This window comes from Camelus dromedarius, chromosome 14 (genome assembly GCF_036321535.1).
Source record: "Camelus dromedarius isolate mCamDro1 chromosome 14, mCamDro1.pat, whole genome shotgun sequence".
In the NCBI taxonomy this organism is placed as follows: Eukaryota; Metazoa; Chordata; class Mammalia; order Artiodactyla; family Camelidae; genus Camelus; species Camelus dromedarius.
In genome coordinates this window covers 42,842,324-42,869,084 of record NC_087449.1, presented here as the reverse complement: position 1 = coordinate 42,869,084, position 26,761 = coordinate 42,842,324, and the positions used below count along the sequence as shown (strand labels likewise).

Genomic DNA, 26,761 nt, shown 5'->3' with positions numbered 1-26,761 from the left:
GGCAGATTTAGGATTACATATAGCATGCTAAACCAAGAATTTAAACTTGAGTCAATATTTCTGTTTAAAGAAGGAATCTCCATACATTTAGCTTTTTATATAAACAGATTCTTAAGAGAACTTAAGGTTCACCATATTTATAAATTGGATTTATAACTGAATCTTTAGGAAGATTTTGCTTATATCCAGTAAGTGAGGTACTGAAAAAGGAAATAAAATCCTATTCATTTATAAATGCACTTTAACATGTGCATTTGTTATGAAGGCAGACAGAGCTGGTTTCTGTGTCCTGAGGGGTGGCTGAGTTGATACTGAGGGGTCTGAGGCCAAAGCTTTGAGGTGTAAGCCAGGAGCTGTTGTGGGGGCCTGGGTACCCCCTCTGTCTGGAAGGGGTGGACACAGAAGATATAGCACTTGGTAGGCTGTGGAGCTTGGCAGTTAAGAGCTCTACCACTTAACAGCTGTGTTACCTCGGGCAACTTACTTAATCTCTCTGAGCCTCTGTTTCCTCATCTGTAAAATGGAGATAATGACAGAACCAAAACCTAAATCATGCAGTTGCACAGATAAATCCACACTCTGCATGTAAAGCCCTTGGTACAGGGCCTGCAGCTGGCGCGTGCTCAGTAGTGATTGGATAATGGTATATTATTTCTCTGCGCCTGCTCACAGTCTGTGACTTTCCACTACTCCCCACACAAGCTTTGCTGTTTACTATGCTTCTGATCTGGGGCAAACCATTTTACCTGAAATGAGATTCAGTTTCTCACCTGCATAATGGAGATAATAACTCCTACCCTGACTCCCTTGGCTAAACTGTTGAGAGGTGTGAGCGAGGTGACACACATGAAGGCACTTTGAAGTGCTCTGTTGCTGTACAATGTAAAGCGTTATTACTTCCCATGCTTGTGGACTGGTTCCTTTCAGGGTTGCTGGAGTTGTAGGCAATGAGTGGTTTGTTACTGTTCAGAGGCTCCCACAGAACATCTGGGGTGCCCGGGTTGGGGTGCTGCCACACTGGAATTGAACAGGGCAGGGGAATCCAGATTTTGCCCAAAGACTTTCACCAAGTGTGAATTTAAGTGGCCCTTGGGCTCAGGGTGGCATTGGTTAACCAGCCTGCTTTCTGAGACGTATGGGCAGAACAACAGCCTTGCTTCTTTTCACTTCTACGTGAAGCAAAAAGAACAGTCCAGAGAAGCTGGTGTCTGTCTTCAGAGACCCAACATCTGGCCCCTTTTTACCTGCCAGCAGCTAACAAGGGCATCTCAGCAGCCCTATTCATGAGAGGCTCAACTTTGACAAACAGAACTCCCAGCCCTGTGAGGCCCAGGACTCCTGAGCTGGTTGTGTCCTCAGCAGCTGGGAAGACAAGAAAGCATGATAGCCGTCCAGGTCAGGGAAGGTGTGAGCATCCATCAGTGCCACCTCCCCAGGTGAGAGTGAGGATGGTGAAAGGCCCTCAGGGTGCCGCGTGGTACACAGTCCCTTCAGGTGATGCTGATTATCAGTCAGCTGGGGGCCCACTGGTCATCCTAGAGCAACACACCCTCCTTTCTTACACTGTGTTTCCTGGGGGAGTTCTCCAGGAAGGTGGGTCCAATACAGACACAACTCTGCTCAGGGGTATCCAACCTAACCCTGTGATTGAGAGAATGGTAGGTGGAACCTCTATACCTGACTCCTCCAACTCAAAGTAAATTGCCCTCCAGATCATGTACACACACAGGCAAGCGCGCGCACACACACACACACACACAACCCAGGTGGTCGCTTCTGATGGCCTTGTTCATTCCCCTCAATCTCCCAGCCTGGGAGATAAGAGTGAAGTGGTAGAAACTATCACTCACACTTATTTCAGAGAATGGAGCAAAAATGCATTTCCTGGCCTCCTTTGCAGTTTGATGTGGCCATTCATCAAAGTTCTCACCAGGGGAATGTGGATGGACTGGACAAATATGTGCTACTTCAGGGCCTAGGCTTTAAGACTGTGGTCCTTCTCCACCAAGCTCTGTTTCCCCTCTTGCTGGCTTGAATCCATGGAGACCTAGCTTCAGCCACGCTGGGACAATTCAGGATGGCAGGGAATCATGATGGGGAAGGGGTCTGGGCCCTACCATACCTGCATTGACTAGAGCTGCTTGCTCACCTGGAAGGCTCACCAGGCAGTTAGACGAGAGATAAATAAACTCTTCTTTCATCTGTTGAGTTATTGTTGGGCCTCTTTGTTACAGCAGCCGAGCCTTACTCTGACTAGCACAGGGGAGAAGAGCGTGGTCGAGCTGAAGATTGCCCAGGCTAACACAACAGCCCAGCCCACCAGTCCTGTATGTCCTGCCACTGAATGTCTTTGGGTTCGTATTACAAGAGGTAGCTGGGGAAGGAAGCCGTGCACTGTATTGGTTAAGATGGAATCAGACAGACCTAGGTTTTAATTTTGGCTAGAACATTCATTAGTGTTGTGAACTTTGGGTGCTTTCACTAACAAATTGAGTCTCAATTTCTTCTTCCCTAAAATGGGGATAAGAATATCTACTATTATATGAAATAATGAGATAATGTAGGTCAAGGGCTCGAAAACATTTGCTGTTATTAATGGGGTCAAGTGATATGCAGACCTGATTTTTCCTGCCCTCTTTCCCTAGGAAGGAGGGAAGGAAGCTAATGTCTTGAGTTTTCCACAAAGTCATAAAATAGTAAGTGACTCTTTTTTTGTTTTGTTTTGTTTTTGGAGGGGGGAGATAATTAGGTTTATTTATGTATCTTTTTATTATTATTATTATTATTATTTAGTGGAGGTACTGGGGATTGAACCTAGGACCTTGTGCAAGCTAAGCATGTGCTCTACCACTGAGCTATACCCTGCCCTGTAAGTGACTCTTGTATGAATTACAGTCAACCCTCAGTATCCATCAGGGATTGGTTCCAGGACCCCCCGTGGACACCAAGATCCACAGATGTTCAACTCCCTTCTATAAAATGGTGTAAGATAAGCATATAACCTACCCACACCCTTCCATATGCTTTAAATCATCTCTAGATTATTTATAGTACCTAATACAATGCAAATGTTATGTAAATAATTGCTGGCTGGGGTAAATTCTAGTTTTGCTTTCTGGAACTTCCTGGAACTTTTTTTCAGCTGTGACTTCAGGCAGGAACCAAAGAGGAGTTTCTCAGTCTCTTCCCTGGGTGTTATGGAGACTTACTTTGCCCTTCTGTGTTAGCCTCTCAAGGCACTGTGTCAGCCTTAAGAGGGCACAGGAAAGGGCAGGAATTTTCTGGAAATTAAAAAAAAATATTTTCAATACGTGGTTGGTTGCATCTGCAGATGTGGAAGCCACAGATACAGAGGGCTGACTGCACAAGTCCCTAAAGCTCTCAACACATCATGTTTCTTAAGCACCTGCTCTGGGCTGGGGACTAGATGGGGCTGCAGGACGGAGATGCTCTTGTGGAACTTCATTCCTACTTCACTTCTCTGAAAACATCAACCTTTTCAGGCTCACAAGCTGGTGTCCAGTTCACCTATTGAATTGAAATTTACCTTGACTAGGAAAGAAATCCTAACTCTTCATACCTCCTTAGGGGATGCTGAGCCCCACGGCAGATAGGTTAAATCATCCTCTCTGGGGCCTGGACACTGATATTTTTCAAAATATCAAAATATCCTCTTGGTGTGGCCAGTGAACAGGTGGAACTGAGCCTGAATACTACTCCTCCCTGTCGTCCACACCACCCCAAACAGGAGTTTCTTAAATAAAGGCTGACCTTAGCATTCACCGGGCAAAACTTTCCACGGCTTCCACTGCTGACAGGCTGAAGCCCACACTCTGCACGGCACTGGAGGCCTCTCACAATCTGGAACCAGCCTCTTTCTATAATGACACTCATGGCTAAGATGCACTGAGCATTTCATACGACCCAGGCATTGTACCAAGAGCTCTCCAGGTGTCATCCCATTCCAGTTATCACCTAACCTTAGGCAACTATGACTTGGCCCAGTTTCCTTATTGTAAAATGGGGGCATTCCAAGAAAAGCATCTGGCACAGTGTCTGGCATGTAGTTACCAGTCAGCTAACAGTAGCTCTTACAGCATCATCCCTGTTCTTTAGATGAGAAGGTTGAGGTTCAGGGGTGTTAAGTAATGTGCCCGAGGCCACAGCCCTAATAAGTGAACAGAGATGGGGCCTGAACCCAGGAAGTCTGGCTTCAGTGCCCAGACTAGCCTGCCTTTCGCTCTGTCACTGAAGGCCGGTGCTCACCTCAGGCCAGCTTCCAGAGCGGCCCTTGAAGAGGTTCCCTCCGTGGTTAGAACGCCTCCCTTTGTCCTCCTCCAGGAAGGCTTCCTCCCAGCGTGCCCCTCCTCCATGGCCACCCCCCTAGGCCAAGGCAGACACCCCTCAGCCTTCTCTGCAGACCTCTCTCCACTCTCACCCTACCCAGCTGTCACTGAGACAGGGTGTACCCCCCAAGGGCGACCGCGTCCTCGTCACCTCTGGCTCTGTCACGCCTGGCCTGGCACGGAGCAGACCTCTGCAAATGTTTGCTGGATTTGTTGCAAGCCAAATCCATCAGAGAGAGCCGGGCCAAGAGTGGAGAACAAGACCTTCTGGCAGGGCCGGCCTGCCTGTTCTCAGCTGTCAGGGTGCACTCCAGAGCAGGCACACTCGTGCTTTTCTTTGGCCAGAGTTCCTTCAGCATTTGCCAGAACTTCCAGTCCCCTGGCCCTGGCTCTCATTTTGCTCTCCAGCCACCCCTCAAAGTTAGCCAGCAGGGGATTCACCCCTAGAAGAGCCTGTACCATCCAGCAACATAAGTCCAGAAGATTCCTCACCACCCCTAGTTCATTTATTCAACAAAAATTTATTGAACCCTGCCTTTGAGCCAGGCACTATGCTTGGCACCAGATACAGGGTGGAGGGCAAACCAGGCATGGTCCCTGGCCTCACAGAGCTTATGTGCTGGTGCGGGAAACAGTCAATGAGCAGGTAAACACACAAACAGAGGTGCAATGGTACATTTCATATGAGAAGAAAACAGTAGGGGGCTTTGAGATAGATTAACTATTCAAGCACAGTAATCAGGGAAGGCCTCTCTGAGGAGGTGACATTTAAGCCAAGGCCTGAGGGTATGAAGAGCTCAGCCTTCAAGGTGTAGAGGAAGAGCATTCTGGGCAAAGTGAACAGCATATGTGAAGTCCTGGAGGTGGGAATGTGGTTGGAATGTGGAGGAAATGGAGGAAGGCCATGGTGGCAGAAGCCCAGGGAACAAGACTGGGACTGGCAAGAAGTAAGGCTGGAAGTGAGCTTGGGACCAGAAGAGGAAGAGTTTGGATTTACCCTTAGAACAACAGGGTAGTAGAGTGAGGATCTGAAACCAAAGTTGATATGATGTGGTCTGCACATTTAAAGCTCTGGTTGTGTTGAGAACTGACTGGCAAAGCAAGAAGGAAGCAGGTCAACATTTTGGAGGTCAGTGATCTGGAGAGAGGGAATGTGGACAGATCAGGATGAAGACTGTGTGTTCAGAGAAGCGGGTGGACTCCAGAGATATTTAAGAACCTGGCAGAGGTGTCCAGAAGAGCTAAAAAAAAAAACCAAACTTTATTGAATGTCTGCGACAACCCCAGCAATGGGGTGGGAGTCAGTGGTACCAGAAAGACTTGGGCATAAAAACCGAGATATGTGCCCTCAAGCACCAAAACCAACACACACAGTCACCTTCCCCCGACAATCTCCCAGGGAGAATAAACCCAAGAGCAACTAAGATGCTGGAAGTTCTGGGCCATTTCCACCTCATTCAACGGTGTCAGATGGTTCTTTTGGAGTTGGGTTTTTGCAACATGAAAATGTGCTTCCCACTGTCCCACCATGAGTAAATCTTGGATTCTTGGGCTAAGAAGTGGCCAAACTGCGGCACCGGAGCACTGACCTAGTGACCTGGGAGCAGTGAGCTGGGGTGGCCAGGGAGGAGGAGGAGGGGAGGAGGGGGACGGGGACGAGAGGAGAGGGGAAGAGGGAGAGAAGGAGAGAAGGGAGGGGGGAGGAGGTAGGGGGAGGAGGGGAAAGTTGGGGAGGAGGGGGAGGAGGAGGGAGAGAATAAATTCTTCCCCCGCCCCTTGTGAGAAAGGCGAAGTTAGTCTTCGCCTTCTGCTACCTCCCTCTGTCCCCCTCCCAACTCCTGGGAGCCTGCTGACTGCCCTGCCCTCCCTCTCTGTCTCCCTCTATCTCTGTCTCCCTCAGGAGCACTGCTGGCCAGTGATCCCCTCCCAGAAATGATGCCTCTCTCCTCACTGTCGTCCATCACAGATGGGTCCAGGAGGACCGCAGTATCTGATCCAACTAACTCACAGTGAAGAGTGAAAGGATTACTTTAGTTCTTTATCCCTCCTTGAGGAATTTGCCTTCTCAAAAGAGCTTTCTGGGTCATTTAAATGATCTCTGCCCTTCTACCCACTTCTCTGAAAGGGCCCTTTTTCCCCCAGGGCTTTTGCAAACTCTACTTTTGAGCCCAGGGAGTCTCCTCAATTCAGCCTCTGGGGAGGGCAGTTCCATCGAAGGGTGAGGGTGGGAGATTCTTCCAGGGGGTGACATAGGAAGCATTTAATAACCAGTGCAGAATAAGCACCAACGCATTGCCAGCTGGAGGACACCACAGCCTTGGGTCTGCCGGGCCTCAATCAGCACGGAGTCCTGGGAGGAAAGCCATGTGGTGGCGGCACTTGGAGGCATGCAAGGAAAGCAGGTATTTGTCAATGAGCACAGAAGTGTTTCTACATTTTAACAACTATCCGGCAACACTGGGCCAGTTGTATGTCAGTCCTGGTCTGCCCGTCTTGTCCGGGCTCTGTTGTTCCACTGGGAATGGTCTCTGGGCCATTGTTCCCTCCATTAGAGGAAAAGTGGCCTGGGCTGGAGCTGGGTAATGAATGGCCTTTGAGCAGAGCCAGCTGCGTGGAATCCCGGGTGAACAGGATCTCAGGCCCTCGACCCACTGTGTGACCTTGAAGGGCCGAACCGCCTCTGACTGTCCTTCCTCTTGCCCCTCCTTGCAGTTATTTTTGTCCAGCCTGACAGCCCTTGGCGGTCCCAGCAGTCTGGGCTCCGTGAGCCGGATGCAAACCAGGCAGCACAAACGTCTGGGGCTGAATCCCAAGAGGATTCCTCTCTGGGCGCCATCACGTGGGAACATGGTCCTCCGCACTGTGTATCCAACGGGACCACACGCCTGGAGGACGCGGTGACCCTGCGAGAGTCAGGGAGCTGGGTTCCCTGTCTCTCAATCCTGGTTCCTGTCTAGGGGTGCCATCTGAAGCCTGGTGATGAGGACACCCTGTCACCTCCCAGCTGTGTGAGGGGAACTGTTGGTCAGCTGGAGGGTGGGTGTCTGCAGCTGGGAAGAGGGCAGAAACCGGCCCTGCTGGGATCCCAATCTTCAGCCTTGGCCATAGTGGACAGCAGGTCTATCCTGGGGTTCACTGCGATGGGGTGGGTGGGAGACAGGGGGGCTGGGAAGACAAGGTTCCCAGGAGACGTCTGTGCAGTTACTGTCTCAGGAAACGAGACAGACTCTGTGTTCTGGCGCCGTGGGCCAGTCAGTCACTGCTCCTGATTGGGGTCTGATCCCCAGGGAAGCAGCGTGTCTTAGGCCATTATGTGTTTTAAGTGAAAGCATTGTTCCCAGACCTGAGATTAATGCCTACTGCCCCATGTGTGCTGGGGCAGGAGAGGGGTCTGGGCACAGCTCTCAGGGGCTCCCCCAGGACTCATCTATCCAGGGAAGAAATGAGACCAAGCCTCAGCATTCAGCTCCGGGAGAAGCTGGGACAAGCAGTAAGGAGAGGAGATGGGCCAAAGAAGGAGGGGGCCTCTGATGGATGAAGAAGACACCTTCATATATGAACCAGTCCAGGAAGCAGAACAGAAAAGGCAACGCCATTTTTAGAGCTCCTGGATAAAGAACTCTCCTCACTCCTGCGGGCAAAGCCAGCTCAGAAAGCCCCGATTTCAGTGATTTCAGATACCCAGGGGTGGCAAAGCACAGCTCCTGCTGGCCTCCCAGCTGGCCCTGGGGAAGAGGGCCTGGGGGCAGGGACAGCCACATAAGCAGGAGACCCCACAACACCAGGAGGGGCAGGGGAAGAAGACCGCAGGAGAGGGGCCACATGGCTGCTCCTCGTAGCCCTGCCACTGGGGGCCACAGGCAGAGGGGCAGCTGGCCTCTCCAGAGGGCGGGCCCTCCGGGTAGAAGATGCCCCTCGACTGGGCAGCCAACTCCTCCGGGCTGGCAGGATGGTGCCAGTGGCTCTGCGCAAGGGAGTGGTTCGGAAGGCTGGGATGGGGTAAGCAAGAGAGGAGGCGCTGGGGAGGATGGGGCCGGGCACTCTTCCGAGGATGGCAAGCTGGTTGCTTGGGGCAGGCAGCCCTGGACAGCTATGGAAGAAGGACCAGGGCCAGGCAGGGAAGGCCAGGGGGCCAGCGGGCGTGGGTGAAGGCTCCATCTCGGCTGCATAGCTGTTGAGGTGGGAAAGAAGGCGAATCCTCACGGGGTCCGCACGGCTGCTGGGCCCTTCCAGGACCCCCAGGTACCTGATGACCTCGGTGAGGCACTCCCGAAAACCGATGCTCCTGAAGTCGACTGCCAGGGCTCGGGCATCAAAGAATCCTGCAAAGTGAGGCATGATGAGGGCATGCCAGGTGGGAGACAAGCACTGAGCCTGGAGTCAGACTGTCTGAGTTCTGGACCTGCCTTCCCCACTCACCCCTATGTGACCTTGGGCACATCACTTCACCTCTCTGAGCCCCAGTCTCCCCATCTGCAAAGTGGGAATAATCATTCCTACCTGGGGTTGAGGAGGTGGGCTATGAGGATCAAATGAGCTCACTAAACTATAAAGCATTATAAAATGTAAAGTATGGGTTTCATCACAATTCATGATAAACTCAAAAAAGAAACTCTGTGGCCAAGATAACTGCACTTAAGTAGACCCTTGCCAGGTATGAAATGGCTGCTCACATGGAGGTATAGGACAACCCTGCCTGCTGATGGGGGCAGATGCTGGGAGGTGATGGCAGCAGCCATTAGAGATGGGAGACTCCTTGGAGAGGAGGCCAGAGTGTAGCGGTGAAGCATGAGGCCACCTTGGAGGCCAGCTGCTTGACCATAGACTTCACTAGCTCCCTGACTATGGACATGCCTCAATTTCCCTAGCTGTGAAATGGGCATATAAAAGTAACTGCCCAAAAAAAAAAAAAAAAGTACCTGCCACATAGGGGCTTGGGGGCAAAATGAAATGGTGCACAGAAATACTCAATAAGTGAAAAGTTAGGTATTGTTTATATGACTGGCTAGGTCCCCATGGGCATTCGAGTTTGTTCCCCAGCCCAAAGGGCAGTCCAGAAAGCAGGATCCTACTCCGGTCCTCAGCGACTATACTCAGGCCCAGGACCCTGTTTTTGACCTGATTTCAGTGTGGGATGACCCGGGGACTGCCTGCAGAACTAGTCACACTCTCACTGCCTCTCCACATCTGCCCCTTTCTCAGCAACCTTCTGGGCAAAGATAGAAGGGCCTCAGTGAGCACTGGCCTCATGATCATGGCAGTAAATATCGGGTCCCTGGTTCATGGCTGAGGCCCCACAGAGGGACAGCTTGGCAGGAGACGATGTTTGGAGTCAGGCCTCCTTCCTGGTGAGGCCTGGCTCCACTGTATATTTAGTTGTGCAACTTTGAGCAAATCCCATCACTTTTCTGTCACCGGTTTTTAATTAACACTTGCTGAGTTCTTCCTAAGCGCTTAATTTGCATTAGCCAATTTAAACCTCATAAAAACCTATTGTTATTCCCATTTTGGAGATGAGGAAACCAAAGAATAAAGAGGTTAAATCATTTGTCTGAGAATAAATCATTTGTCCAAGGACAGAAAGCTAGTAAGTAGTAAAGCTGGGGTTCGAATCCAAAGCCAGGGCTCCAAGCCACAGTTCTCTGTCTTCCCACCAGCCCTTAGCCAGAAAATGGTGAGGACAACCCCCACCCTCGAGGCTCTCGTGAGAATCAAATGAGATAACATTCGTGGAAGCATTTTGAAAACTATAAAATACTGCCCAAATATTAGTCACTATTTTTCTTTTAATTGGAGAAATATAAATGTAGCGTGAAACCTCTCCCTCATTGGTTGATTAGAGACAAGTTTTCACTGTCGGCGGTGCATTCTTTTGGCAGAAGTTCTTGGAGTGACCACCTATATCAGGGTCACCGGGCATGCTTGCTAAACACTCACACTTCAGTCCACACCTACTGCTTCAGGATCTCTGGGATGTGACCCACGACGCTGCCTGTCCCCACATGACACTGCTGCCCACCGAGGCTTGACAGGCACCAGGGTGGGCCACTTAAAATGCAACTGTCCCCTGGAGGGGCGGCAAGTCAAGGTTTTAGGATTTAAGTCTTTGTGGCCAACGTCTGTGGAGCTTTCACAGTTTCCCAATTGTGAAATCGCCAAAACACACAGAAAGGCTTCAGGCAGACAAATTTCCATTTGTCCAGAAGTCTTTTAAAAGCCACAGTTCCATGACTTTATTGTAATGGACTCGCTCAAAATAACAGAATGAGCTCCATTTGCATCCCACTACAATCCTGTGACTAGTTTTCAACTGTGAGTGCGACACAGCCTCCCAGCACTGCCAAGGACGCAACAGCCCAGAAGCCTAGCCCAGTGGGTCGGCACACCAGTGAACTGCTGTGGCTAAAATTCTCAGGCAGGCCCCACCCTGCCTGGAACTGGGGTCCCAGTGGGACAAGCTCATTCAGGCTGATGCTTAAGGAGGCCCTGGGGGCGGGGGGACCAGTAGTGGAAGGATTGGAATTAAGGAAAGGGCCAGGACACGCGGAGACAATGAAAGAGGAGAGGGCAATGCCAAGAGCAGAGGCAAGTTTTGTGAAAGTTCCTCCTGGATCTGCTTCAGCCCCTCTGTAGACAGTGAGCTCCATGAGGGCAGGGACCACGTCTACTTTGCTCACCAATGTATCCCCAGGCCCAGCCCCCAAATGTTGGCTGTACGAATGAGTCTAAGAGAATAGAGCATCAGTACCTGTCCCGCCGGTGGCGTGGAGCATCTTCAAGTGATCTACTGTCATCTGCAGGACCTCGGCTTTCTCCAGCTTGGAGGAGCCCTGTGTGTACAGAAGATAAAAGAGTGACAGCCTTCAGCGGACCTCTACCGCTCACATCTCCACATGCCGATGGGCACTCACTGCCTCAATTTTCTCCTCCTCCCGCTCCACCACGGCTTGAAATTGGCCTTCTGCTTTGGCCAAGGCCTCCAGATCTAATAGATCCTCTTCAGTTCTCATTTCAGCCTGCCTGTCCACCACACTACTGATCATCCTTCCTGAAAGCCCTCCTCCCCTGCCTTCCATGACAACGCTTTTTCTGGGTCCTTCTTCTACCTTGCTTGTGGCTCTAACTGCCAGTTAAAACAGTGGTGTTTCCAGGGGGTGATGGCTCACTTTTCTCACTTTGTGCACTCTCCCCAGAGAGACTCCTCTACCTCTGTGGCTTCATGCACCATCACTAGAATGTCACTCCTGCACACCCACTTGCCTCCTAGACTAGCTTTACCAGGAATCCACCTTCACACTCACACACACACTCCCACACAAGATTGAGCTCACTGTCTTACCCCAAAGCACTTGCTTTCTCTCCATTCTCTCTCTTGGGGAATGTTTCCAAAGCCTTCAGCATCACCTGGTCTCCCAGGTGAAACCTGAGGGTTGGACTCTCCACGTGAGTCCCTTGAAGGTAGGTACCAGGTCTAGTTCATGGCTGGGCTTGTGAAGGTTTCAGTGAATGTCTGTGGAGTGACTGACTCATTCCCCCCAGCATAAAGGAAAGCACAGGCCCCTTGACCGTGCCTTGGCACACACGGTGACAATCTTTGAGGCTGTCTGCTTGATTCAACTAACACCCCACTAGAGTCCTTCCATCCCGGAATGTTCAGTGACAGAGAGCTCACTCCCCAAGGAGCCTGTTCTATTCTCAAATAGTTCTGGAAATGTCAGTAGCGCAGAGGGAGAGGGCACTGTAGGATCACACAGTCTGTGTTCCACTTCGCTCTGCTATTCACTAGCTGTGTGATCTGGTGTTAAGTTACTTCACCTCTCTGTGCTTCAGTTTCCTTACCTGTGCAATGGGCATAATAATCCCTCCCCTTCAGGGTCATTCTGAGGATTCAATTCCACGGGATGATGGACATAAAGCTGCAACCCCCGAGCCACCTCCATAAATATAAAATTCCATCCCCTTATTCCTGTCCATGGACAGATATCAGTAAATGACGTCACAGAACTTTAGGCAGCTGCCACCAATCATTAAGAGATGATGCCTCGAAAGGTGAACCTTATCACAATGCACGATCAGCAATGTCACATACCTGCTTCTCAAAGGCAGTAGGGACCAAGCGCCGCAGTTCAGAAAGGCTGCTGTTAATGCGGTCTCGGCGCCGTTTCTCTATGATCTAAAACACAATGATGTACACACTTCATCACAGTTTCCAACATGCTTGATGGACATTGACTCATATTTTCCTTCACAATATTTCTGTGAGGTAGATAAATCCATTCTTACATTATGGAGGAGGCTCAGAGAGGGGCAGTGATTTGCTTAAGGTCACACAGCAAAGAAGTTGCAAGACTGGGACTAGAACTCAGATCTTTCATCTTGATCTGAGGGATGCTGTTCAAAATGCTCAGCCACTGGTACAGCAGGGCACCAACCAATGAGAACAGCACTGGAGCAGGCCCTGAAGACCCTGCTAGGCCACGGAGACCCCTTCAGTTGCTGGGTCATGAAATCTAGGAGTCCTAGGCATTGCTTTCTCCAGCTAGGAAGGACTTTCATACCCACTAGCTCTTTCTCACCTCACAATACTGGTAGCAGGGCAGAAATCACAACCCCCATTTTACTGATAAAGAGAAAGAGGGCTGGATGGAAGTGGTTTGCTAAGGTCTCTTGGTTAGTGAGGGGCAGGGCTGGTCTCTGTCAGATCCTGGGTCTCAGTGCAGAAGTATAGCTATATCCTGGGAGAATGTGGAGCCAAGAGAAAGGAGAGGTGCCTCTGTCTTCTGTCCCCTTTCCTCACCCCTCAGCACACTGAGAGAGAATGAAAGCTCTGGGCTCAGAGAGAAGCAGGGGGAGGCTGGTGGCTAATTGTGCCAGGTATTGTTCCAAGTGCATTATATTAATTCACTTAATCTTGAAACAACCGTTTGAGGTAGGTACCGTCATTATTTCAGTTACACAGATGAGACAAGGAGGCACGGAGAAGTTCAGCGGCTTGCCCAAAGTCACCCTGCTAGCTACTGGTGGAGCCGGGACTTGAACTCAGGCAGTGTAGTTTCCAGGTGATGTTTTTGACCAGGGTTCTCTGGGCCAGGCCCTTGGGTACTCAGGGCAAACCTCTGTCAGGCAACTCTGTTGAGACACTCACCCCTCTGCGTTTCTTCCTGGCTTGCATCTGCGAAGGGCTGGGAGTGGACAGAGGCCGGGCCATCTGTCTGGAGAGGAAGAGAAAGGCTGATTTCTCAGAGCTCGAGGACCACCTCCCTGGCCTGGGCTGACCTCGGAGGCTGGACTGTGGGCAGGCACCGCCCCCCTCCCAGCAGGCCGGGAAGAGGCGCAGGGCAGCCGTGGGTGGGGATGCCCTATCTCCCCTTCTCCCCGGGGGCTCATTTCTCCCGGGCACACGTCTTCCCCTACACTGGGTTTCCTGCCCTAGAGTCGCCGGCGGCGAGGGCCACGGGTCGGGGGCTTGGCTCTTGCCAGGACCTGACCTGCTCGGCCCAGTCCCATGCCCCTCGCTCCCTGCCCCTCGCCCTCGCCCTCGCTGCGACCCTCGCGGGTGTCGGGGGAACCGCAGCCCGGCCGCTCGGCTCCTGCAACCCGATCCCGCGGGCGGGGCGGGCGAGGGCACGGGCGGCGGCGGGGCCGGGCGGGCGGGTTGGGTTTCAGAGGGAGCCGCTGGGAACGAGCGTGGAAAGAACAGATGCCGCCGCTTCCCACGGGCCGGGCGCGCCGGCCGCCCGCCCTCCACCCGGCCTGCAGCTGCCGCCTCCTCCCACGCTGCGCGGCCGGGTCGAGGGGGAGGCGGCATCTGGGTCACAGGCCCCTCGCGGACTCTCGGGACACGGCCCGGCCTCCCCAGAAGGCCCCAGCCCCGCCGCGCATGTCGGGCCTCCGCTCCACTGCACTCCGCGGGCCTGAAGGATGGATATTTGCTCGCACCCTGGGAGTTCCCATCGCAAGGAAGAAGTTCAGCCCACCGGGGCTTTTCCTGCCCAGACAGACTTAAATCCTCTTCAGCCCAACTGCTTCGCCCTCTTAATGGTTTCCTGCTTCAGAGGCTCTCGGAGTGGAGGGGATTCGCTGGGTTGCAATGAGGAACATACGTTTGACCAACACGCCAGAGGCCCCACGCAGTCTCCGGGCTGGACCAGAGCCCAGCTCCCACTGGAGACACCTCAGCCACAAACAACTTTAGACAAGGTGACTCCCCTGCTATTTCAGAAAGCAAAATGTCACACATCAGAACAGGAACCCAGGAGCTTGCCTCCATGGAATATGTCTCCTCTTCGCCCTGAGTTCCCATCTCAGTGAAGGCACCCAACTCCCACTTCTACAGGGTGGACACTTGGCCACCATCTTTAATTCCTCCTCTGTCCTCACCCACCCCATCAAAACCTGCCCATTCCAAGTCGAAAATACACCTCCAATCTGTCCTTTTATCTCCACTGCCCATCTCAGGACCAAGTCCACATGGCTGGACCATCCACTGCAGGAGTCTTTTGCTGGGTCGCTCTGTACCATTTTACCTCCTACAAGCAGGCAGAGTGATCATCTAAATGCAAATCTGATCATGTCACTCTCTTAAAACTCATCAGGGGCTTTCCAATGCTTTTAGGATCAAAGCCACCATCTTTCAGGTAACCCAGCTGGCCCCTGTCACCTCCTAGACTCAACTCTTTTTTGTTTTGTTTGCTCCAGCCTGGGAATGCACTGAGTCCTTCCCGTGGTGCACATACTGTTCCCCTAGCCTAGCATCCTCTCCCCACCCCCTAAACCCCAGACCCCTTGCGTAGTAACTTCTACTACCCTTCAGATCTCAACTCAGATGTCACCTTCCTGGCGGAGCCTTTTCTGACGTCACCCCTCCCACTAGACAACCCCTGCTCTACACTCTCCTGACATCCTGCATTCATAGCATTTATGCCCGTCTGTTGTTTTATATTTATATGATTATTTGATTAATGTCTATTTCTCCATCAAGGCTGTAAGCTCCATGAGGCCATGAACCATATCTGTCTCACTCACAGTTGTACCCAGTACTCAGCAAGTGCTTGGAACATGACAGAGAACACAGAGGTAATGCCATAGAATCTATGGCTTAGCCCTTTGTGGAACAGAGGTATATGTGGCTCACCAGGAGGGTCCCAGCCCACATGATGACCCTGTTGGCAGTAGAGTTTGGATCATTTTGATCAACCGCTCAAAGAGAGAAGATTGCAGGGGAGACCAACCAGATCAACATTTGTCAAACCTACTGCTATGCCCCTGGCTTTTTCCAGCTACATCTGTAAAAGGATGTCTCCATCCAAACATCTGGACAAGAATGTAAGGGTCTGTGAAAGTTACTGGGAGGGATGGCTCGGCAAGCTAGGTCTAGGGCTCAGACGGCCAGATCCTGACATCTGTAGGGCAGCTTGTTTACAAAGCTTCACTCTGGACAAGCCACAAGAGCCAAGGTAGACTAAGAAACATGGCCTTTGTCCCCCTAGGCCGGATAAGGCCTCTCTAGGGGTATTGGGTTAGCACTGCCCACGTCACTGCCTCTCAGTCTGATCCCTCCTCAGGGACCATCTGTTGAAGGCTGACACACCCTTTTCAGGGCACAGCAGTCTGGCCTTCCCTTTACCCACTCTCCTAGTTCTCTGCAGTATTGTCCCTCTCCCTCCACTCCCACATCCCACAGGCAAACCTCACTTCACAGCTTCCTTGCCATTGCTACATACATTTCCCTCCTTTGAGGGAAAGCCCCATTTCACAGATGAGGATGCTGAGCACTGGGGGGGCTAAGGCAGCTTGCCCAGCCTACGCAGCTGCTGAGGAGCAAAGCCAGCATGGGAATCCGTGTCTTCTGGCTCCAAAGTCAGCATTGTTTTCCCTCCTAATTCGTATTTCCTGTCTGTCTGAATAGCCCTCCAGTCCCCCCAACCTTAAAGCTCCCAAGAGCTCAGCCAGACCTTGCTCGCTCCCAGGCTGTGATCTGGCCCTAACACTGGAAGGAGGTGTGAGAGCTTCTTGTCTGAGAGTCTGAAAATAAGGCAGATTTTCAAGGACCCAGGGAAGATATGTTGACCCCCAGGATCTGTTCCATGGGCCTCGAGGGGTCCCTAGCCAGAATTCTGGGGTGGTCTCCTGGGGGGAGGGGCAGCTTTCTAGGTGGTCTGGCGGCCAGTCCTGACCACCCTCAGCGCTCACCCTCAGTTCCTTTTTGGGAACTCCCCCATGAAGCCCTGGCAGGTGACCCCACTCATTTCCCATCAACCAGAGGCAGAATCACAAAGTCTCCAATGAAGGGCTCTCAGAGAGCACTGAGCCCACTGGTAAAATAAGGAAACTCAGAGAGGGGGAAGGATCTGCTTCAGGCCACACAGCAAATTAGAGGAAATTCCAGAACTGGAGCCAAGTCTACTGGCTTTTAATCCAGTGCTCTCCCCAGCGCACCCCATATCGTCATTGTCCCATCATGTATATTTCATAGCCAGTACTTTTTGCTCTAGACAGCACTTCTGTGTTCACTTGTCTCATTTATTGTGCAATAGCCCTGTGAGGGAAGTAGTATTGGGGCCATTTCCCATTTAGGAAAAATAATCATTTTATAGCTGGAGTGATAGAGACACAAAGTTCAGTCTTCAGACTTCTGGCTTTTCATTAGACCATGCTGCCTCAAGAACATAGCACCCTCTACCGAATGGGGACCCCTTAAGGAGCAGCATTAATTGGAAGTTACCTCGTGCCAAAGCAGGGAGCTGTGTGCCTTAGGTCCATTACCTCATCAAAGCCTTACCCTGTGAGGCTTTTATTAACATCCCCATTTTGCAGAGAAAACTGAGGTAGTTACGTGTCCAAGTTAATGGTAGTAAGAGTCACGCTCAGGTCTCTCTAACTTCAAAGGGTACCAGGAACGACCCGCAGACCCTGACCCAGTGCCTGACATGTAGCAGATGCTCATTAAATTTTTGCAGAGGGGGATGGGAGATGCTATATTCTCAGTTCAGACCCACATGTGTCAGGGGGCTGGGTTAGATAGAAGCTCTGAGGGTGATTCCCATATGTGGGTCCGGATACCACCACCAGGCAGATGCCCACAGTGACAGGGGCACCCTGCTCTTTATTCTTACATCTCTGAGTGTGGGGGATTTGCGCCCTGCCTCTGACCCTGGGGAGGCTGGCTGCTTCAGTCCCGTGGCCCCTGCCACTGTTTATCTGGCTTTCTTTGTGCATGAAGCTCTTCTGTGAGAGATCCCTGAGGGCAGAGGCTGAGCAGGATACATCTGGGCCCCCCACGCCCAGCCCAGGGTCTGGGCCACAGCAGGCAGCATTCAGCGCTCCCTGAATTGAAGCATTGATATTTGCTGGGGGGAGGGCACTTTGGTGAGTGCTACAAAGAGGGGTCTAATAAGTCAGCTTCTGCCAGATGTCCAACTGCTTTCTCTCTTCTTGGTGGGGGTGGGGGGGTCTGCTTGTCTAAGAATCTAGATAGTCTTCAAAAAATGGGCTCTGGGTTGGTTGAAAGGACAAAATGTAGTATGGGAAAAAGACTGCCCACTGATCCTTTATGCCATAGTCCAAATGCCACCACCTTCAGGAAGCCCTCCTTGCCACATTTGGTTGTGAGTGATCTGTCCCTCCTTAGGTTGCTTTCTCACAGCCCCAAGTCGGTCTCTCCTTCCATTTTCCATTTTGTCCATGGTTTTTGTGTGATCTGGCAGGTCACTGACCAGGCTGCAAATTCTTGGAGGACAGAAGCCAGCTCTGATCAGCCTAGCTCTCTGACACCAATTTCATGCCTCTGATTCATGAAGACCCAATGACACTGAATTTGAGACACTACCACCACCACATGGTGCTGGGCCCTTCCCCTGCTCCTAGCAGGCACAGACTCAAGGAATTGATTCTCTAAATAGCAGTTTCTGCTAAATAATTTTAAAAGGCTAATAAGTTGCACAGGAAATTGTACTGTATACCCCCAAACCTAATGCACTGGACATTACCTCCTATTATAAACCAGAAATAACTGGAAGCAGGTGGCAGTTTACTTGGGCTTGTGATTGAGGCAGGACCCCCTGGTCTCAGAAAACTGGAGATCACTGAAATTATGAAATACCCTCAAAAACACCCCTAAGAATGAACTGAATCCCCCTTCCAAATCTATTCTACAGTCAGGTTTGAATGAGCCAGGAGAGACCAGATAGGCCTCCCTTTCCCACTCACTGTCCTTTATTTTACTGATGAGGAGACTGGCTCACAAAGGGAAAGCAGTAGCCCAAGGTCACTGTGAGTTGGTGGCAGACTTGGGGCAGGGACCCAGGCCTGCAGACTCCTAGTCCGTTCCCTGCTGCTTTTTCAAGTGTTCTGGGTCCCTGACACTAATGCGCTGAGCTCTGTGCTAAACCCTTGACACAGGTTACCTCATTTGATTTTCCTAATAATCCTATGAGGTCGGTTCTCTTATTTAGACCCGTTTTGCAGATGAGGAAACTGAAGATTTGATTGTTCACAGAACTGGGAAGTAGCAGAACTATATAAATCCAGTTTATTCTACAGGTTTGAAACAGGGTCAGAAAATGTATCAAGGGCTGAAAGACATTGGCAACAGGGTGGTTCAGTGGAAAGTGCACTGGAATTGGAGACTAGGACCCTGCACTGACCATGGGCAAATCAGCTACTATTTTCTGCAATACTAAAACCTTAATTCTCAAGTGCAATTTGCTCAAGGGAGATTTTCTTCCCCTGGAAGTCTTCCCCACCCCACCCCCCGCCTCGTGTATGTGTGTGTGTGTGTGTGTGTGTAACTATATGAAAAGTGCTAGGGTAAAATTAAGAGAGTATGGTTACTCTGAATAGTCAGTATAGTCCAGCCAAGAGGGTGGGATTCCAACAGTCCATGGGGGTTTCCTAAGATTTTCAGGGAAAAGTCCTCTCCGGTAGCCTCACCTGGCACTTGGACGGAAAGAGATCGCCAATCGGACCTCAGACTTCGACCTGAACTCTTCCTCCATCCCAGCATCCCGATCCCTAAAGGGCCAAGAGCGCACCGGATCCCCGGCACTCGTGCGCGTAACCGTGGCGCCACACCTGCGTCTCCCGGGCCGCCCCAAATATAAGCCCCGCGCTCGCCGCCCGTCTGGCCGCTCCCCAGCCCGCTCGCCCCGGCGCGCCCCGTGCCCCCAGCCCGCCTTACCTCAGCTCGCCCTCTCGGCCCACGTCGATGGGTCCTTCGGATTCGCTGTCGGAGCCGATCGGCTCCCGGGGCCGCTTCATGGCGAGCGCGGGCTGCGCGGGTCTCCGCCAGGCGCTGCGGGCCGCGAGCCGGGAAGTCGGGCCCCGCCCCGGCCCCGCCCCGGGGGCGCCGCCGCCGCCCTTTCCCAGGGCCCTTTCCTGCGCCGCAGCCCCGGGCGCCCCCTCGCCCCCGCCGTGACGCGCTGGCCGAGCCGTGGGAAGGCCCCGGGCGGTCGCCGCCCCCGCCGACGGCTGGGAGGTCCGGCTCTGCTGGCCATCTTGGCCGCCACGCGCTGGGTGGCCTTGGGCAGGTGCCCTTGGAGGCCTCCGGGGAAGCCGGGGGTCCCCTACTGTCCCTGGTTCGCCCCGGGGCGCTGCCAGCCTGTGGAGGCGCGGCTCCACGATGCCCCAGCTTCTACAGAGGTCCACCCACCGCTCCAGCCTCCTGGGGTTCTGGGGACGGCAGACACGTCCGGTTTGGGGAGGTTGGTGGTGGTGGCAATGGCCTGATCCTCAGCAAGAATCCTCCAGCTTCTCCCAAAGGGGTGGAGAGTAAGTGGAATGTGTATGAGGGGGAGCTGCCCTCCCCCAAAGGGATGGCCGAAGTTGTAGCTGCACCACCTGAGCAGGACCAGCTCTGGCCAAGTTGCCTGAGGCCCTGTCTTGGTGGTGGGTGTGGTAAGTGTTCCTGGGAATTGATTCCCAGTTCACCAGAGGCAGAGCTGTCCTGGGAGGCCAAGAGCTTCTGGAGAGGGTCCATTCCTCAGGCTGTGGCAGGGCCTCAAAAGGGGGTGGGGAGACATCCTCCAGCCTTTCTTCCTCAGACCCCCTCCCCAACAATAAACCAAACTGTTCACTCAGTAGGGCCTCCAGCTGCCCTGCCCCTAGGGAAGAAGACTCAAGGAAGAGTCTCAGATTCATTTATCATCCTTATGGGCCAGTACCTCAGAGGGGCCCCCCAAGGCTCAGAAGGAAATGGAAGGGGGACATCCTAGAAGGTGGACTTCATGAGCAGGGAGGGGGAGACGGGAAAGCAGACTGATGTGGTGGGTCAGACACCAGCGAAGTCTCTCCCTTTGACTCACCCACCAGGACGCAGAGGAAGCCACCTCCTCACTTGGGACAATGGAATTGGTCATCTGAGAATTATTGCACTTTCACTCCCACAATAAGACCTGCTTGGGGACACTGGATAATGGTGGTGGGAAGGAACAGTCCTGTGCCCTCTTCCGCACATGTCCACAGACACTACCACGTGGCTGAGTACACATATGCAGACAGACACACGTGGCTGGCATGTGCAGTCAGAACCTGCAGCCTGTGCTTCCTCAGGAGGCCCTGGTGGTCACCCCAGCCACACCTATGGACTCTTCTTCCAGATGCCCTCAGCGCTTACATAACTTCTGTGAGCACGAACTAGTGGAGTGGAAACCTCAACCAACACAGAAGTTGTGCAATCCGTGCACCACACATTCCATGGAAAGGCAGAAATCAACCTTGCCACCTAGAGATCCGCCCTATGTAATGACTCAGGTCACAGGGACTGGCAGTGGAGCAGATTTGCTAGGGAAGGTCAAGGGCTCTGCTATAGGTATGTTCATGTGGGATGCCCCGACTCATCAAAATGGAATGCACAGATGAAAAGGGAGTCTGAAGCTCAGAAAAAGGGGCTAAGTTGGATATATAAAGTTGGAAGTCATTAGGTAATAGGTGGCACTTAATGCTATAGGGGTAGAGGGATTACCCGGAAAATGTGGATGGAGACAGAGGAGGGGTTAACATTTGGCAAACACTTATTATAACACCTGAAACTGTTTTAAGTGTTAACTCACTTCATCCTCAACAACTCTATAAAGTAGTAATATTATTATCATCCCCACTTTACAAGTGGGAAACTAAGGAACAGAGAGGTGGAGTAACTCTAGCCAAGAGGGACAGAGGGTAGCTGGGTGGAAGGTCTAGCTCAGTGGTAGAGTGTGTGCCTAGCATGCACAAGGTCCTGGGTTCAATCCCCAGTGCCTCCAATAACTAAGTAAACAAACCTATTACCCCCCAAAACAAAAACAAAAAAACCTAAGATGGGCAAAGGGTAAATGGAAAAGCTGGAATTCAATAACTCAGTTTGTTTCCAGAGCCAAACCATGAGGCTTTATTTCCTATGCAGCTCTTAAACATCAGGCTATTAATATATTATATTATCTAGTACTGAGCTTAGAGCTGTGCCATCAATACAGCAGCCATGAGACACATGCAGCTACTAAGCACTTGAAATGTGTCTGGTCCGAATTACTTTGTGTAGTAAGTGTGAGATGAAAGAAAGGCCTGCAGGAAGGAAGAAACTATAGCGCAGGGAAATATATTCAATTTCTCATAATAAGCTATAATGGAAAAGAATCTGAAAAAAAAAAGTATATATGCATATGTAGAACTGAACCACTTTTCTGTACACCTGAAACTAACATTATAAATCAACTATACTTCAATAAAAAATAAAATTAAAAAAAGAAAGGAAGGAAGGAAATCTCATTCATATTTTTGATATTGATAACATGTTGAAATGATAATATTTTATACACATAGGACTAAATAAAATATTAAAACTAACTTCACTTGTTTTCTTTTTAGTTTTCTTTTAATGTGGCTGCTAGAAAGTATTTAATTGTATATGCCACTCCCATTATATTTTTATTGGACAGTGCTAATGTAGTACAGGGTTTCTGGACCTCAGTCCCACTGACATGTGGGGCTGGAAAATTCTTTATTGTGTGGGGCTGTTCTGTGCAGTGTAGAAGGCTTAGCAACCCTGGCTCCTGCCTGTAATACCTGCCCCAGTCATGACAATGAAAAATGTCTCTAGTCAGGGGAGGGTATAGCTCAGTGGTAGTGCACATGCTTAGTGTGCATAAGGTCCTGGGTTCAATCCCCAGTACCTCCTCTAAAAATAAATAAGTAGTTAAACCTAATTACCTTCCCCGCCAAAAATTTTTTTAAAAAGAAAAATGACTCGAGATAATAGCAAATGTGCCTGGAGGAAGAAATCACCCTTGGTGGAGAACCACTGGTCTAGAGACATTCCAAGATTTCGATGTTGAGCAGAAGAGAGAGAGAGAGAGAGCTGCCTGAGGAGACTGAGCAGGAACAGCTGGGAGGTGGAGGAGAGCCAAGAGGCGGTGTCACAGGGGCCAGGGAGTGTTTCAAGTCCTTGGTCAAGATCATTTAAAATGTCAGTCAGGCCATGTCTCATCCTGCTCAAAACCATCCATAAGCCTCCCATTGCATTCAGAACAAAATGCCAACAGCTTACCATGGCCTGTACATTGGGTGACCATATCATTTATCATCTAAGCCAGGGATGCCTTTGAGAGTGAAAGGAGGCCACAGTACAAACTATGCCAGGACAGTCCGGAGCATCCGGGTATATGGCCACCCAAGCTCTGGGCCTTGCCTCTGCCTTGCTCACTCAGCCACGAGAGCCCTTCTTGACCTTCCTCTGATATTTCATGCTTGTTGCTGCTGCAGGACTTCACATCTGTTGTTCTGTCTACCTGGAATCCTGTTCCCCCTGATCATCTCAGATTAGCTCACTCCATTCAGGTCTTGGCTCAAATGTTACATCCTCAGAGAGGACTCTCCTGGCCCCTTTCCAAAGAGGGAACTGATGCCTCAGTCACTCTGTGTCCCCTGACTCACATCATCTTACTTGATGGCATCTATTAATCTCACTGACGTTATATCATATAAGTTGATATGTCTGTTTATACAACTGGTAGTATGTCCTCCAGCAGAAGACAAGCTCCTGGAGGGTAGAGACTTGTCTCTCCTGTTCTGTGCTGACCCTCCAGCACCAAGCACAGTGCCTGGCATGTAGCAGGTGTGCAATAAATTCTTGCTGGCAGAATAAACTCATTTGAGAAGCTTGACTCTGATGGGAAAGTAAGCGAGGGCAATAGCTGGAGGGAGATGTGGACTCAGGGTTTGTTTGGTTTTTGCTTTTGTTTTGTTTTAAGATGGAATTGAGTAGGACATGGCTCAAGTAGCAGGAAACCATCCCTCCGTGGGGCTTTTATGGAAAGGCTTCTACACTGACTGTAAAGTTCTTGGGGGTGGGAATCCTTTGTGTTATTCATTATTCTGTCCCTTAGTACCTAGTAAATTGTCTAGCACATAGTAAGCATTTAAAATTGTTGTGAAATAAATAAATGATAATAATAACCATAATAAAATGCATTTTTCGTCCACTCACCATGTGCCAGGCACTGTACTATTGGACATATATTAACTCATTTAAACCTTACAACAACACTATGAAAGAAGTTACTATTGTGTTAATCCCATTTCACTAGGACATAAGCAAGTTAAGTATTTTATCCAAGATCACACAGCTAGCAAGTGGTAGAGCTGGGAATCTACCCAGGCAGGTTGGCACCAGAATTCTTGCTGGTAACCACTGCATCATGCATTAGACTGGGGTGGACCAATCAGAAGCCTCCTATGGTAGGCCTGACAATAAGACTGGTTTAGAGGGGGAAGAAGACAGAACAGATTCCCGTGATGCTGGGCTCCTGTCTGAGTGATCGAGTGGTGAAGGTGATGGGCACCAATGGGAAACACAGGAGAAGGTGAGAAGTTCAGTGTGGCCATGCTGTTCACAAGACCCATGGGACACCTAGGAGGAGAACCTGAGGAGACATCTGGGCTGGAGTAGAGATTTGGGGGCTGGTAGCTTAAGCCACGGAGTACATGAGACGTCTCAAGGAGCTAGTGCAGAACAAGAAGGAGGAGAACCTAGCATAGAACCCCAGGAGCAACAGCCAGAGAAACTCTGAGAGGAGGAGGAAGATTGAACAACAATGAGCATCTGGGGCCAAGGTCAGAGAGGGCTGAAAACAAAGGCTCAGTGGCCAGTCCAGGGGCTCTAAGAAGAAGATGTGCAAACACGAGGTCACAGAGGCTTTGGCATAAATAGAGGAGGCAGAGTCAGGGGCCATACCTCACGGATCCAGAAGTTCTGTGGAGGATGCAGAAGCAGGTTTGAAGAAGGGGCAGGTCAATAAGAGAGGGCAGCACAGGCAACTCCAGAGGCCGGCAGGTCCTTAGGAGGAGTTTGCTTGCTGATGGAGAGGGGGCCAGAGAGATGCAGAGGGCAACTAGCCTCAGTCCAAAGGGAGGGAGGCAGAGAAAGGACCTCTACCTTCTCCACTTCCCCTGCCCCCTGCCCCAGAGTGGAGAGAGCAGGGGAAGATTTTCAGGGGCAGGTCTCAGCTCTAGTGACACTTTCTCAATCCCTGATCACACACTGGGTCAGCCCCTGTCTTCTCTCAGGACTGGCATTCAGACTGCTAGACTGACATGGCCTGGGCTCCAATGGTTGTGTTGCACGTGGGCCATATGCTGGAACATGGTTAGAGAACCTTTTGCTGGGCTAGATGCTGAGCCTCTAACTGCCAGATGGTAGAGGTATCAAGAGTCCCGGAGGGGAGGATGGTCATCAAAGAGATGCTCAGGGCAGTGGCTCACAGTTATTAACTGTGCAATAATTTATGTCTGTCTCTGGGACATAAAGGCTAAAACCAGGCTGTTTGCTCACCTTGGCTCTCCACACCTTGCAGTGTCTGGCACATAGTAGGTGCTTGGTAAATATTGGCCAAGTGACTAGTGATGGGGAGGGGAGCTGGGGGGCTCCTGAAGGCTTCTGCCTTCTAAGTGGAGGAGGCAGGATCCAGCCCCCCAGGAAAACACCAGGGTCACAATGGGCCTTGGGCCTGGGGAGAGGTAGTGGGTGGGAGAGTAGCTGGAGTATCTGGGTACCACTCAGCCCTCCCTCTGAGGCCCTTGCCCCTCTCCTTGTGTCTGTGGACACTGAGACGCAGAGAGGGGCAGAAACATCCCTAGGGCCACACAGTGAGGTGAGAGGTGAGCCAGGATAAGAGAGGACTTCCTGTGCCTTAGCCTTAGCTGTAAAATGGGATGATAACGGCTGTTCACTCCATAGGCTTGTTTTTGTTGTTGTTTTTTTTTTTTGAATTATGTTTATCTTCAAGGCATTTATTTTTGGAATTTTTTTTTGAAGTTGACAACACTGATTTAAAGTCTAGATATTTAAGCAAAATTTTATGAAGTCCAGCTCTGATAAAACCCCCATGTTCTTACATGTGCTAGGAAGGAATGGGGTGGAGGGTGGTTATTCTTGTATCTCATGTTCAGCAAGATGTGTACTTGAAGTTGACTAAAATTGTACAAGTTCACATGTCCATAGGATTGTTGTGAGGATTAGATGAGGTAAGATGCATAGAACAGTGCCTGGTGTTTAGAGTGAGTGTTTGGTAATGTTAGCCTTGGGCTCAGCCTCTGTCTCTATGCATTTTATCCCTCGGTAAGTCATCCACATCCATGGCTTTATACCTTTACCTATAAGCCAATGATTTCCAAATTCATATCTCTAATGCAGACCACTTTTTTCTGAGCTTCAGATCCATATATCCAACTGTACTGTCCTTCTCCTTACACTCAAGTTGGTCCACCTATGTGCCAAGTCCTAGCCGGGTGTGCCGGGCCAGCCCTGGGTCTCCCCCAGGCTCTCTTTGCCAAGGCCCACATCTACAGGGCCTCCAGGCAAGATGTCAGGCATCCCCATCACCACTTTTCTGCTTGCCATTCCATCCTGAGAACAATCTGAGCCTCCTGGCCTCACCCACTCCCTGACCCCAGCTCCTCCCAGGCTCTTCCTGTCCTTCCCTTGCCCTCCTCCCCTGCTCCCCTGGGACCCATCAGTGCTCACTCCCCACCTCCCCAGCTGCCGCCACAGCTGGTCCCTGACGGAATGTACAGCTGCTGGGAGCCACATGTGCAGAACAGGCGGTGTGCAGCCACCCCTGGGGCCAGCGGGGGTGGGGGGCGGGGTGGGACCATCTGTCTGTGTCTGTCTGCCAGCAACACACACATGCACTCACACACTCTACAGCTCCTTTTCCAGGGAAGGTGGTGGACAGTATTGCTTTGGTTCCCTTCCCCATCCCTGGGCTGCAGGGTTCACCAGGGTCTTGCTCTACTTATGGGGGTCCAGAGGCCTCAGCTCGGGACCCCTGAGAGCAGACAGGCTGGGCTGGCTCAGCTGTCTTGATGCCCATACGCTCCCCAAGCCCCTGTGCCGACCGCCCAAAGCTCCGCAGAGGCTGCCTGGGGCCAGGATGGCCGGCTGG

At 51.3% G+C, this 26,761-nt stretch overlaps 1 protein-coding gene and 1 non-coding gene across 2 annotated transcripts; both read right to left on the bottom strand.

Moving 5' to 3' along the window:
* Positions 1–3,140: 3,140 nt before the first annotated feature.
* LOC116156989 (small nucleolar RNA SNORA26) lies at positions 3,141–3,262 on the bottom strand. The gene has a single exon (XR_004140954.1). It is a non-coding gene; the product is annotated as a small nucleolar RNA SNORA26 (small nucleolar RNA).
* Positions 3,263–4,847: 1,585 nt separating this feature from the next.
* HEYL (hes related family bHLH transcription factor with YRPW motif like) lies at positions 4,848–19,644 on the bottom strand. Its single transcript, XM_031464865.2, has 5 exons — positions 19,525–19,644; positions 13,492–13,558; positions 12,436–12,519; positions 11,095–11,176; positions 4,848–8,668 (listed from the first exon to the last, which is right to left on the bottom strand). Exons 1-5 carry the CDS (start codon positions 19,602–19,604, stop codon positions 7,995–7,997), a joined length of 987 nt encoding a protein of 328 aa, XP_031320725.1. The 5' UTR covers positions 19,605–19,644; the 3' UTR covers positions 4,848–7,994.
* Between the last annotated feature and the right edge of the window lie 7,117 nt (positions 19,645–26,761).